The sequence below is a fragment of the Tinamus guttatus genome, unplaced genomic scaffold (genome assembly GCF_059628265.1).
Source record: "Tinamus guttatus ecotype Peru unplaced genomic scaffold, ASM5962826v1 Tinamus_guttatus_pri_ptg000472l, whole genome shotgun sequence".
NCBI classification, from domain to species: Eukaryota; Metazoa; Chordata; class Aves; order Tinamiformes; family Tinamidae; genus Tinamus; species Tinamus guttatus.
In genome coordinates, this window is record NW_028289006.1 from 3,115,456 (window position 1) to 3,128,340 (window position 12,885).

General features: G+C 38.0%; 1 protein-coding gene across 1 annotated transcript in view; it reads right to left on the minus strand.

Moving 5' to 3' along the window:
- ANO4 (anoctamin 4) overlaps window positions 1–12,885 on the minus strand; it is a 106,155-nt gene that overhangs the window by 49,306 nt on the left and 43,964 nt on the right. The window contains exons 4-7 of the mRNA XM_088532880.1: window positions 8,059–8,159; window positions 7,689–7,790; window positions 5,299–5,343; window positions 243–374 (exon numbers count right to left, since the gene is read on the minus strand). Of these exons, the coding sequence (XP_088389006.1) occupies window positions 243–374; window positions 5,299–5,343; window positions 7,689–7,790; window positions 8,059–8,159 (380 nt within the window). The remainder of the gene's footprint in view (window positions 1–242; window positions 375–5,298; window positions 5,344–7,688; window positions 7,791–8,058; window positions 8,160–12,885) is intronic.

Genomic DNA, 12,885 nt, shown 5'->3' on the forward strand with positions numbered 1-12,885 from the left:
TGAAGTAAATCAAAGGGAAAATTTCCATCAATTTCTTTTGACTTTGGGCCGGGTGTTTAATTATTAGAAATGTAATCAGGCCCTATGCTCTCTCAGGTCTTTTTGCCTCTCCCTCTGTGTGGCAAAGAACTACCTTGAAGGCGCTAGTCTCTGAATGTTCAATAAACAATTGGATGTTTTTTCAAGGTGAATCCAATAGGAAAATTTTTCATCTTGGAATTAGGATGTAATAAAATACTCACTGATGGATCCTTTGTTGGCTGAATGGGGCAGTGTAGCAGTCATTTTCCTCCAGGTCTGGCAGTGTCTCCTTGTCCAATTTCATTGGCTTTCTAGGTAACCATCCTCGAAACCTGCTTATTTGTTTCTCGATCCTGCATGAAAAGTGATCAGTTGAGATAGAGCATGAGAAATGTCTTTATTTTTAATTACATTACAGAGCAATTACAAAAAACATATGCAGGCAATTTAGGCCACAATGTTTACAACTATAAAAAAGATAAGTCACATTTTCAAGGCAGACCGAATTATACATACTAAATGTGATTATTAATAACTGGTGTTTTATGGAGAAGGATCTTATTTTGTCTTAATAGAAAAGCAATGCTGGTGGTATATGGCACTATAAATCTTATTCAAACTTAGCAAACTCTTGGCAACTATCTAAACTTTCACTTCCCAGCTTTTCAGTTATTGTAATCTAAATTTCAGCCTTAATGGGTTCATTACGCTTTGGATGTATAAACATTAGAATAGCACAGACTCTGACATGGGGGTTTGGCAGCTGAACTGCAACAAGCTGTGTCCCTTTACTGCTCTCTGCATGCATTCTTACCTCATAACTGATGCTGTAAAAATAAGCTACTTTGTTCATTTGTTTCAATTTCACTCTCTTGCAATACTTCATGAAATAGCTCCAGAAAACATGAATACTGAATGCATAGTTTAACAGATAACAGATGCACCGATTCTTGTGTTTAGAAGGTGAAAGCAAACTAAGGTTTTGCTTTATGAAAGAACAATCTGAATTGCTCTTTCATCTGAAAATGAATCTGAATTCTGAATTCAGAATCTGAAACAAATCCAACTTAAAATGCCATCATGAAAAACATAAAATAGAACAATGATCTTTCTAGAGATGTTTAGAAAAATGAGTTTACTCCCTCGAAAGTACGTAACACCTTCAAGTCCTCATCATTAATCTCTGCCTGCAAAATCAGAGGCTACGAATTATGGACTATATGAATATAGCCCAATCCTTGGGTGACTCTTTCTAGTGCTGGAGGTAAAAGGCAAGAACCAATATCCTTTGAAGTTGAAGTCCAGTTCAGAGCAAAGTCCAAGGACTTGGAATATAGTTATTTCTTTTATTTAAATAAAAGTCAACCCAATAACTCTGACTCCAGTAAATTTTACAGAAGAGAGATCCATACCCAAACAGCAGTGAGTGGGAATATGACATGAAATTATTATGTAATTCCATTTAAAATACATATACAAATATCCCAGAGTATTGAATCTTCTTTCAGATATTTTTATACTGAATATGCAAACTAATGCTAATTGTTAAACACTGACATTTATTCCAAAATTGTATCCAAATTAGCCCTACCATTTCGATACCATTTCTGTGTTTTGTTTCCATGAATAACATGGGAGCAGGACTGTCTGGCAGAACTGATAGAAATGACAAAGGGAAAAAGGTTTCTCTCTGGAGGGATTCTCTCTTCTTGGCCTCCAGGTTTTCCTCTGCAAAGACCACCAGGCTCTATTTATTCTGCTTAGTATTCTGGGCTAGGACAAGGGAAGAGGAAGCAGGCAGAAGTGTTTACAAAGTACCCTGCTGCACATTCATTTGTTGACTATAATCGCTGGGATTCTCTAATCTACAAACTGGCTACTTTGCAGCTCTTTCTCATTCATCTGGCAAGTCAATGTGCACGTTTGAGATAGCTCTGCTGCTGGTTTATCGCCGCGTGCACACGCATGCCGAGTGCTTTCCCCACTTAAGAACAATGTTTTATTCATGCCGACTTCACACGGAGCGTACCCAGAATTTGCCTGGCTCATTATTCCCAGGGTTCGGATTACTTGGCCCACTTGGCAAGCCCATTCCTTCCCTGCTGGCGCACACGGTCTGCAGAGGTTGCAAGGGCTAGACCTTGCAATACAGTAAAACCATCTCTAGGAAATAATGGATATAATTTCCTTGTGAAAGGAAAAATATCAAACTCTTAAGATGCCTCTAGGCCGCTCCAACACTTCCATCAGCCAGCACTACAGAAATTTTATTCCGTGTGTGCATATCTCTCTCAAAAAGCTAAGCCATGCCATATGAGCAGGGTACATAAAAGCCTGGCTTCTCTCACTACATGCCACATGGAAAACTAACAGGCACTGGAAAAGCATTACAGTAAAAATGTTTTTCCTCCAGGAAGAACTTAGTTGCTTGCGTTAAAGTAGCTTTTTGAGCCAATCCAAGAGGTTGTTTTGGATTGTGCAGAACTGGCATGTGATGGTGATGACAAGCACGTGCAGCCTCATCACTGCTCTGTTGGTCTCTCCGTGCTGGGGCTCTCCACAGCAAAGGGCAGGCTGTTTAGCACAACCTGAGCTCCAGGTGGGGTGAAGGTGTACTTGGAGCACATGCTAACTCCAGATGTGCTCCGGGCTCAAACCTGTGCTTAAATCCCAGCCACAGGCATGGAATTTAAGCACAGGTTGTTAGGGCTCAGGGTGCCCACCCCCCACTGCCTAAGATGTTGACTGCCTGTGCTCAAGATCAATGCTCTGGAACCATGCAGGTGTTTAGAATCATTATGGTTGGAGAAGACCTTCAAGATCATCAAGTTCAACTGCAAACCCATCACCACCATGCCTGCTAAACCATGTCCATGTGCCTCATCTACATGTTTCTTGAATACTCTCAGGGATGGTGACTCCACCACTTCCTTGGACAGCCTCTTCCAATGCCTCACCACTCTTTCCACATAGAATTTTTTCCTAATATCTAACCTGAACCTCCCATAATGCAACTTTCCAACTGGAAAGTGGAGCGAGATGCACAAATCCCATGCAAAGCATGGAGCTACACAGTCTCCACAGTATTAGCCACAGTGAAAGAGGGGAGTGGAAGAAATGACAAGCATCTCTGTCTGCAGTCCCTTTTTTTGTAAAGACTTGAAACCTTATTCTACAAGAAATCATCTTAATTCACATAACACTTCCAAGATAAAAGCCTTCTGATTCAATCCTGGCCTGGCCTCTGTGTCTAGCCTTTCCTTAGCATCCTCCTCCCCAAAACAAGTTTTGTGTTTAACTCTCTCAAAGGCTTCTCAAGTCCTTCCAAGCAAACACAGTCTCCTCAATAGAAAGTTGGATGGGGGTACAATACTTTTCCTGAAGGAAATAGCACTTTGGGAAAATAAAAGGATTTGCTTTTAATTACGATTGATTTTTGTCTCTGGCTAAGAGGCCACAGAGCTTTAAAGATTGTGTAGTGCTAGATATGTCCTAATTTCATTTTTACTGCATTTTAAATGCAGTTCCAGGTACTGTATCAGTACCTGACACCCTTATTTTTTAAAAGAATATATTTGGTTGAGTTTTGTTACTTCTGGAATCACTGAATTTTTTCTGAAGTAAAATTCAAGGCAGTCTGACATACTACAAATGACCTACTCTGGTCTCTGTCCTGTAAAAAGGCTTTTATAAAATGAATTTTGCCCAAATGTCAAAATAGTTTTTTAGATTATCTTAAAAAATAGTCCAACACTTCAGTTATTACAAATCTTCACTGAAGCAGGAGTAGAGGGGGTAGAGTCTTTACTGATGCTATATACTTGATTTTTACATAAATGAAAATAAAGATGAACGTGTTTTCCCACACACACACATATTTGTTTTATTCACCTCAAGTAGCTATTTATAGAGATGAATAGGGAAATTGGATTTAGACAAGTATTGTCATCACTCAGGAACCAAGCTACTGCAAGAAGATAATATGTCTTCCCATATTGACTTCAAATTGCAAACTGACTCATTAGAAAAATAGCATAAAAGCAAAATCTCATATATTACATACAAATATTAGAATCTTCCCTTGCTTGTTACATTTAATCTATAGCTGTAGTTAAAATGGTTATGCCTTAATTAAATTCAAGACAATCTCCAAATTTAACATGTGCTACAAAATTTAGTGGACAGTGGAGACAGCAGGTGGGGCAACACAGACTTCAGAGCTGTGTGTGCTTATAAGGTATGCTGATGTGCTTTTAATATATCCTAATGCTGTAGAGTTGAATATATAATTTATTTTTCCATGGATGTCCACCTGCTGACAATATCTGCAGTGTAATACAGCTATTTAATCCAAAGTGGAGCTTTCTCAGAACTAATTCTTCTCTTACAGGCACTCATGGGAGCTTTAACACTTGACTTCAGAGAAATGCAGTAAACCACAGCTAGACCTTACAGAAAATTGCATTAACAACACGTGCTAATAAATACCAAAACATGATCTGGTCTTTGCTAAGGCTGTACATTTTTTAAGATTTTTGGAAACATTTTATTTAAATTGTCAATGTATCACCCTCCAAAAAAAGTGAACTGTGGACACTGAAAGTTTTTCCTCGCATTAAGTTGCATAAAAACCAGTCATCAAACACAGCCTTAAGTTATCTAATAATTGAGTGAAAGCACTTCAAAGATTCTTGAAAAATATTCATCTTTCAAGTTGATTTAAATAGATCATACCAGAAATGAATTTGGTTCATTGCTTGAACTCTACCAACAGAGTACAAAGCATCCTCACAGAGGAAGCGATAAATGAATAATGCCATCAGTACTACAAGTAAGCAAGGTGCATGGAACCAAAAAAGAAAAAAAAGAGACAAAAAGAAAAAAAAAAGCAATAACAGTTGTATTTTAACCCTGAAAACCTCCCTAATGAGCTACATTAAAAGAAAGATGTGCAATGTTTGCACTGCACTGAGAATAAGTGAATACAGGTGAATACAGTTACTCATCTTTAAGAGGCTCCAGGTATTTGAAAAATATGTCTTTGTTCTTTTTTTTTTTTTTAAAAAAAAAAACTTCTTTCACACGGCAGATTCCTTGAAAATGTAACTGCTGCATTTACAAACATCCTAGTGTGCAATCACTCTATTCACCTCTTCCACAAACATAGCTTATAAGCTAGCATTTCTGTTAATACTTTTTTTGCCAGCTTGAACTGAACCAATATTTTGGATGTCAGGTCCAAATTACTACAAACTGCAGTGGAATATGAATACTCACCTATTCATGAACTTGTACCGGCGGTGCAGGTAATAGATTTTTCTCCTGGAAGAACAGCAAAAATGAAGCCAGTCGAGAAGAAAACCCATCGTCAGTTACAGTATGAACTAGCAAGGAAGGAAAGGAGATTGAAGATAGAAGCCTGTAAGAGGTGGAGGAAGAGACTAAAAGAGAGATTAACAGACTGTCACAGGAAGCCACACAAGTTCTGAGGGAGCTTGAATTGCAGCATGGTTTTCCCGGTTTTCCTCTTTTTCTGCTACTTGGCATATGTGGAGGATAGGGACATTTCTATTTCAAACTCCCTAAATAGTTGCAGGAATTTTCTAGGACTAGATGCAGTTACAGAAAAAAATATCCTCTATGTATTTCCATCCACTAGTGAATTATTGAAGCTGCTCTTGATAAAGCACAAGGGGAAGGTGGTACCTGGTGCTGCAGTGTTCCAGGACACATGCTATACATGTGGCCCAAACAGGATCCAGGTTTGCTCTTGGTTCGTGTCCCTTGACACAGATGAAAATAGGAACTATACAAGCAAATGTGCTCAACACCCAGTGCCATATGAATGTGATAAGATATGTGGGAGGGAGTGCACGTGGGGAACCAGCGAGCCCATAAGTGTGAGTGAGCAGAGACATGCCAATCACATGCTGTTGCCTACTCCCCAATGGTCTCCACAGGGTCCACATCACCCAGGATGGGGGAACATCCCCCTAGGCATCCCATGTAGGTGCTGCACAGGATGTCCACCTCCTGTCCCCTCTTCTATCACAATTACCAGGGTCAGGCCCATCAGCCCATCACCTTCTGCAGGGGAATCAGATTGTGGAGAGAGTTAAGGAAATCTAAGGCCAGTTCTGTGTGGGCTTGGGACTCTGCTGCAAGATTTGAATGACTGACAAAACTCCAGCTCCCTGCTCAAGGGTCTGACTGTGTCATTCACTGCAGGCTGTCGTTAACTCAAGGTGTGTTCAGAATACTGTTCTGTGCCACTTCGGTAGAATGAAGGGCTCAAACTGCATATGTCTTTCTGAATATTTGTGAATATTTAATGCGATGCAAGTATGCTGTCATTGCATATGATGCAATCATGATAGAGAACTTTCTAAAGCAAAACAGCAATGATGCTTTAAACTATAGAAAAACAAAGGACGGATTACTCTTCTTAATTTTCAACTTAATTTTTAACTTAAGATTTAAAGAACATATATTCTGAAAGTTCTTAGTGTCCATATTGAGCTGGTGAAGTAAAATTTTCCAAATAATTTCATTCTGCTCAAAGTCTCCTTTGGCAAACTCCTCTTTTGTCTCATTCCATTTAACAGGAGCAGAGGAGAGTCAAAACTAAGTGTTTCTGAAGATGCTGTCCTTGTCTTCATCCTGCTTCAAATGTTCACTGCTATTCACTGTTCTGGGAACACTGCTTTGAAGCAGCATGATTTTTCACTGCTATTTGGACCCCAGAAAACTCCAAATGAAAGTATTGAGAGTTGCACGCAATCAGCTGCCCTTAAAGTAAGGATACTTGAAACAAGGGCACTTGAAAGTAGGCAGCCTAAAATAGTGAACATTTTGTAAAATGTTGGTCCTAATTTTTAAATGGTAGACTCTACTGTTACTCTTAAAGCAAAATTTAAGGAAGAACCTCCCCAGCAGACATCCATAAATTGCCATGGTTTCCTCTAAACTACACAGTAATAATAACTCTCTGCAGATGTGAAGCTTTGCTGTAAAAAATAAGAAAAAAACCCCCACAAAATACATACAGCATAAGCCTGCAATTTTGTCCTTAGTTCATACCCGATTTTCCTATCAAGTTCTATAAGACCACAGCTTGTCTCACAGAAGAGGCATTTTTCATCTTTAAGTGAGAAGAAAACAGCAGTAGAAATCCTACAAAGGACACCAGCTCAGTAGGTGAATATTCTGGGTCTGATCCTTTCCTTGCTCAGGAGTAATTCCATTAAAATCAATGGAGTTATTCATCAATAAACCCTGCTAATTGAAAGAAGAATCAAGATCTCTCAGTTCAGTGGTTTTGGTCTGTTCAAATGGAAGTCTTCATGCTATTTTAACAGTTCTGATAACCAGTAGAGTAAGACTAATATTTTGCATTCAAGTAGCATAGTGCAACATGCAACTAATATTAAACAAATGATAAAAATAACCTTAAAGATGATGTGAAACTAATTTGGTCATCAATAGCATTTAATAAAATTTATGTTTCAAAAAGCATTTACAGTCTGAATTCAGTTCTTGTGTTTGATGGGATACTTATTTATTATCTGTATTTCCCCAATTACACACTATACAAGCAGATAATTTACAGGTGCTGAACATACCAGATACGTCCAACAGACATGCACCTTCTGTGCTGCCTTACGTACCTGGATCTTCTCGACCTCCCATTGATTTCAATGAAATGTCCATTTAAAAAACAGCAGCGCACAAGTATGCAGGGGGCTCCAGCAGTGAAGGGGTTAAAGGGCCTAAGAATAGAATACCCCATGAAAACAGCTACACTGCTACAGCTTACCTTAATTTCATACCAATATTGTATTGAAATTACAGGCATTAACAAGAAACAGCAATGAATACAGTATCTATGGTATTCCACTTATATTTTCTAAATGTCTGGTATCTCAAAGAAGAGATTATCTGTGTGCATTCTGGTGATTTTTTTTTTGATTTTTTTTTGCATTATCTTTACAGTAAAGTGTGACTTCAGAGGTTAAGACAAAATACATCTACACCTACCTGAATGGCATTCTTACATTCATTAGTTCTGCATATTTGCCCAGGACCTCCCAAGGGGCATGCAGCTTCACAAAGATGATGTCGCTGTTTATTAGTGATGACTGTAACAGAAAAACAAAACAGCCACTGGGGCTTAATTTTTTGAAATAAAAAAGGGGGAAAAGTAATGTAGGAGGTCAATATATGTACTTTTCTTGCATCACCCCCTCACCTCCTGCTTCTTCCTCAAGTAGCCATACTTCTATTTGTGTTTTGACTTGTTTTCCTTCAGGGAGATATGGTTGTGCTGTGTCTCTCTTTTGGCCATCCATGCATTTTTGTCACATGGAAAGGAAGGCATGGAGGGAAGCTGTCACACCCCTAGGACTTACTCAAGTGTGGGGTGCCAATGAGGTTGGTATGTACATCTGGTTTGGAAGTTCAGTCCTGAAACTTAGCTGAATCCAAAATATCAAGTTTGAATCTGATTCTGTCAATTGACCTAATTTCCTGCACGCAAACTGTCATAGAAAGTCTCTTTCTGAGTCATAGAATAGAGAAATATCTGGCACTCAAGAAAAGTTTGTATCATGGTGTGGTCTCATCATTATTCACGTGGAAAAACAACACAGTCCACCAGCTACAGAATCACGGTCTCCAACTCCCATTCCTCCAGCTCTTCTCTTAACGACATGAAACTTGAACATCAGAGCTGAAGCCAATGGGAGTAAGAAAATCTGATGCCAAGCACAACACAGGTATTGTACAGATTTGCTTCCCAGGAGCTGATGAAGGCTGGAGACCATGGCTGTGGAAGCAAGGCAATCCCTACTATTTCTCAACATGACAGTCGTCTTCTGTATGGATGTGGAGCCTTTTGCAGAGTCTTTATCAGAGAACTGTCAGCTCACAGGGGCCTCTCTGGCAATGAACAGAAAACAGTAAAGAGAGGAAGGGGAGAAAACGTTCTCTATTTGTGCTGGTGACAGGGAAATAATACTCTCTCAGAATGCTACATCAGAGTCAGCAGAAGCCATATTTTTGAGCAGAGATAATCACAAATTAATACAGGAAGGTGATGGAAGTCTGGAATTCTCAGCAAATTTCACCCAGTACAACTCATGAAAAACTCACTGATCACTGACTGGGACAACTAATACAGTTTATGTTCAAAGGAACATTTTAATGCTTGGAAATGTGTGAAGGGGTACTGGATATGAGAAAAGGGACATGTAAATATTGGGGAAAAAAAGACAAGAAAGAGTTAAGTTGGGTTTAAGGATGGCTTTGCAGTCTTTTAGAAACTATTAGAAACTTTTAGAAACTATATTCAATGCTACACGCCTTAATTCTTGTACAGTTTATTGGCTGTTCTTAAATGTGGTATGGCTTACCTGGATGCTTCAGTGACTATATGGATAGGCATTTACATTTTTGATATCAGTTTGGCTCTTTTTTCTCTGTTGTGATGAATGCTGAAATTACTGAAACAGCTATTGCATGTTCATATGCTTAGAATGGCATTTTTACTATTTTGCGATGTGTGACAGAAATGAAAGCTCCAAAAGTCGATATATGTACGTGATTCTCTTTAGCACAGGGTAAAAAAACAAACAAACAAAGCAAATAGTCATGGTGATGATAACCTTTTTTAAAAAAAACAAAAGGAGTCTTAGAGACCTCAGAAACTATCACAGATTGCTATTGAGCTGGAGGAAAAAGTGGATTTAGAATATAACATAATGAAGCCACATGTTCTAGGTGTCCCTGCTGGGGGTTGGACTAGATGATCTCTAGAGGTTCCTTCCAACCCTAAGCATTCTCTGATTCTGTGACTCTGATTCTCTCTGTGAAACAAGTGACTTCCCAGTATCAAAAACTTGAAAAGAAATCCTGCTGTCTTTTTGCTGCAAGGTATTTCACTATGAAATAACACAACAGCAACAAATCCCCACAAAAGACATGAACCAGAGACAGCCAATTCAGCTGCTGACCTCTATAGATTCTGTCCCTAATGATTTCTTTCTTTATATGTACATTCTGTAAATCTCCCTCTCCTTACTTCCTCATGAGACTTTATTAAGAGTAAATCCCTGCTGCTCTAAAACATTTCCTGAAAAAACTCTCCCGCAAAGCCAAGGTTATGTCATTTTGTCACATGGCTTTGTCAAAGCCAAACAAGCCACCACCATAAAGCTCCTAATCAGCTCAACATACAGCAGGAAACTGTGGTTCTGATGGCCCTGACACATCATTAATATCTAATAATGGAGGAAACTGATTAGAAATTGTCCCTAAATTTAGTGATGAAAGCTTAGCAGGAAGCTTGTATGCACTCTCCAGGACATGTTAATTGGAGCCTTACTAAAAATGGTAGCCTTATGGATATTGTATTTCACAAAGAAAAAATTTCACTGAATTGGCTTTCTTATATGTTACATTTTTGGTCAAATAAGAAAATATTACAAACAGTTAATGTAAATACAAATAAAGATGTTTTTTGTAAAGATACATTTTGTAAAGATGTTTTTGTAAAGATACATTTTTTTTCCCCAGGATTTTCTAATGTAATCTTACCAGTGTTACCAATAGAAAACAGGATAGGAAAAACAAATATGGATGAGGGAAGAATTGAATGAAATGGCACAGTCTCCTAATCTACAGACGAAGAAGTTAATCAAAATACCTGAATATCAAAAGCAACACCCTGATTACAAAAACAACAACAACAACAACAACAACAAAACTCTTCAGTGAAAGGAATCTGCTAAATGATGTTAGATGAGTATTTAGAAACAGCGTCCTTTAGCTTTTAATGGTTTCCTTGAGAAGAGGCTCATCCTTCTTTTTTAATTGACTTTTCAGGCTTGGCTCATTAAAAACTTTGCAGAAGTAAGGTCAATTTCACATTATTTGAACACACAAACAAAAATCAATGCAACATGGAATTTATTGGCCCAAACAATCTGCTAAAAAGTGATGTCTAGTTCATGAAGAAATTAAAAATGACAGAGGAAGCAAAGGAGAAGACAATGAAATAAATGCTCTGCAAACATAAAAATGGAATATGCGTTTTGATTTCACGTTAGGGCATCAGTGCACATAGAGTTATTACAATACTACTGCCAAGCTACCCATGTTCAAATACATTGGCCATTTCAAACTGATTCCCTAAGGAGGATATACATAGTGAAACAGATTTTCTTCTGGTCAGTAATACCATTCTTGCTAGACTGCAGAGCAGTACAAGCTTAGTGTGACAAGAGGCTTGATCAGCACCATAGGAAACCTTAGGCTGGAAGGGATCTCTGGGCCAAGCCACTGCTTGAGCATGGCCAACTAGGGTTGCTCAGGACTTTTTCTACTTAAGTCCTGAACAACTCCACAGAAAGAGATTCTGCAAGGCCTCCGAGCATCCTGCTTACTGAAATTGGTTGGAAAAGAAAAAAATATTTCCCATGGAAAAACAGGATGATTCTTTGGAGACCAGAAATTTTGGTTAAAATTTGTTTTTTTTTTTTGGTTAAAAGACTGTAAGCTTCCAGACATGAAAATTCAAAACATTCAGGAGAAAGAAGACATTTCTTATATAATTTGTGTTTCTTACTAGAATTTTTTTTATTATTCTTATTAAAAAGCACTAGGAAGTTGTGTTTAGTTTAACTGAGCCCTGATCTTCAAATCTTCTTTGTATGGTAGAACTCAGATTGTTGTAGGTTAGGTTAAAGATAGCCAATATGCAGTTGACTGAGCTTCAGTCCACTGTGTCATTACTCCATTTTTCATAAGCTCTATCTCCCCCACTTCTTTCCTACCTCCTTTTTCTCCTTTTTATGCTGTCTTGGAACTTTTATGTTATCTAATTTTTGGAAATATTTAGTTAATATTTTATAATCATAAGTGTTTCTATAATCATATTCCAACATCAGAGATATTCTTTAATTCCAAACCTTTTTGTCTTCACTCACAGGTGACTTTTAATACTATATCACTGTTGCAAATCCTAGAATATAGCTGGTGCTATAGGCTTAGCAAGGCCTATAGCCTTTCTCTTTTACCTTTAAGTTCACACAGAAGTTGAATTTCAAAAGGAAAAGAACACAGCAAAAAAATATAAACTTTACTTAAAAATTAAGCACCATGTTCTTCTATGGTATAACTACACAGACAATGGGTGAGATTAAACTAGGGCCATCTATGTAACTCCAAAGGTATAAATAGCCACTTCGATGAGTTAGTCATCAACTAGGCCAAGGAAAATTTATAAAGGTCTGGTTCTTACTTTGCTTTTGAAAGCAGGTGCTAACTGCTATTTAAACCACATGGATTTCTGCAGATATTCTAGATCTAGACACACTCACTATTGACCTGATTCTCCTCTTTCTGAAGTTAACATGGTTAGTCTGAATGGAAGCAAAGTTATGCGGACATTGAGCATCGCTGGAAAGTCCACATTTTCCTGTATTTGTACTCTGTCCTCTTCGCTAGAGATTAGCATCCCTTGTCAAATAGTCTCTTAAACATCCTCCTCTATCAGGAATGATTTTTTGTTATCCATTAATAATATTTTTGAGTTATTTTAAGGGAAAAATAAAAAGAACGATTGTAGGACTCAGTATAAGTAGTTCTTGAGTCTAAAAGTTAGGAAGGTACAAGAAAGGTATTCCTTACAGTATACAATTATAGTGTCTCTAATCAAGTGGTGTAATTTTTCACTTGCCTAAAAGATACTATGAAAGGTTTAGACCATTAGAATGCTTACTCTGTCGTCACTTAAGAGAGGAATACTTAGGACTAGGGCCTCTTCTCTGCTTTTTAAGGTATTCCCCCCATTTCAACAAATATTCT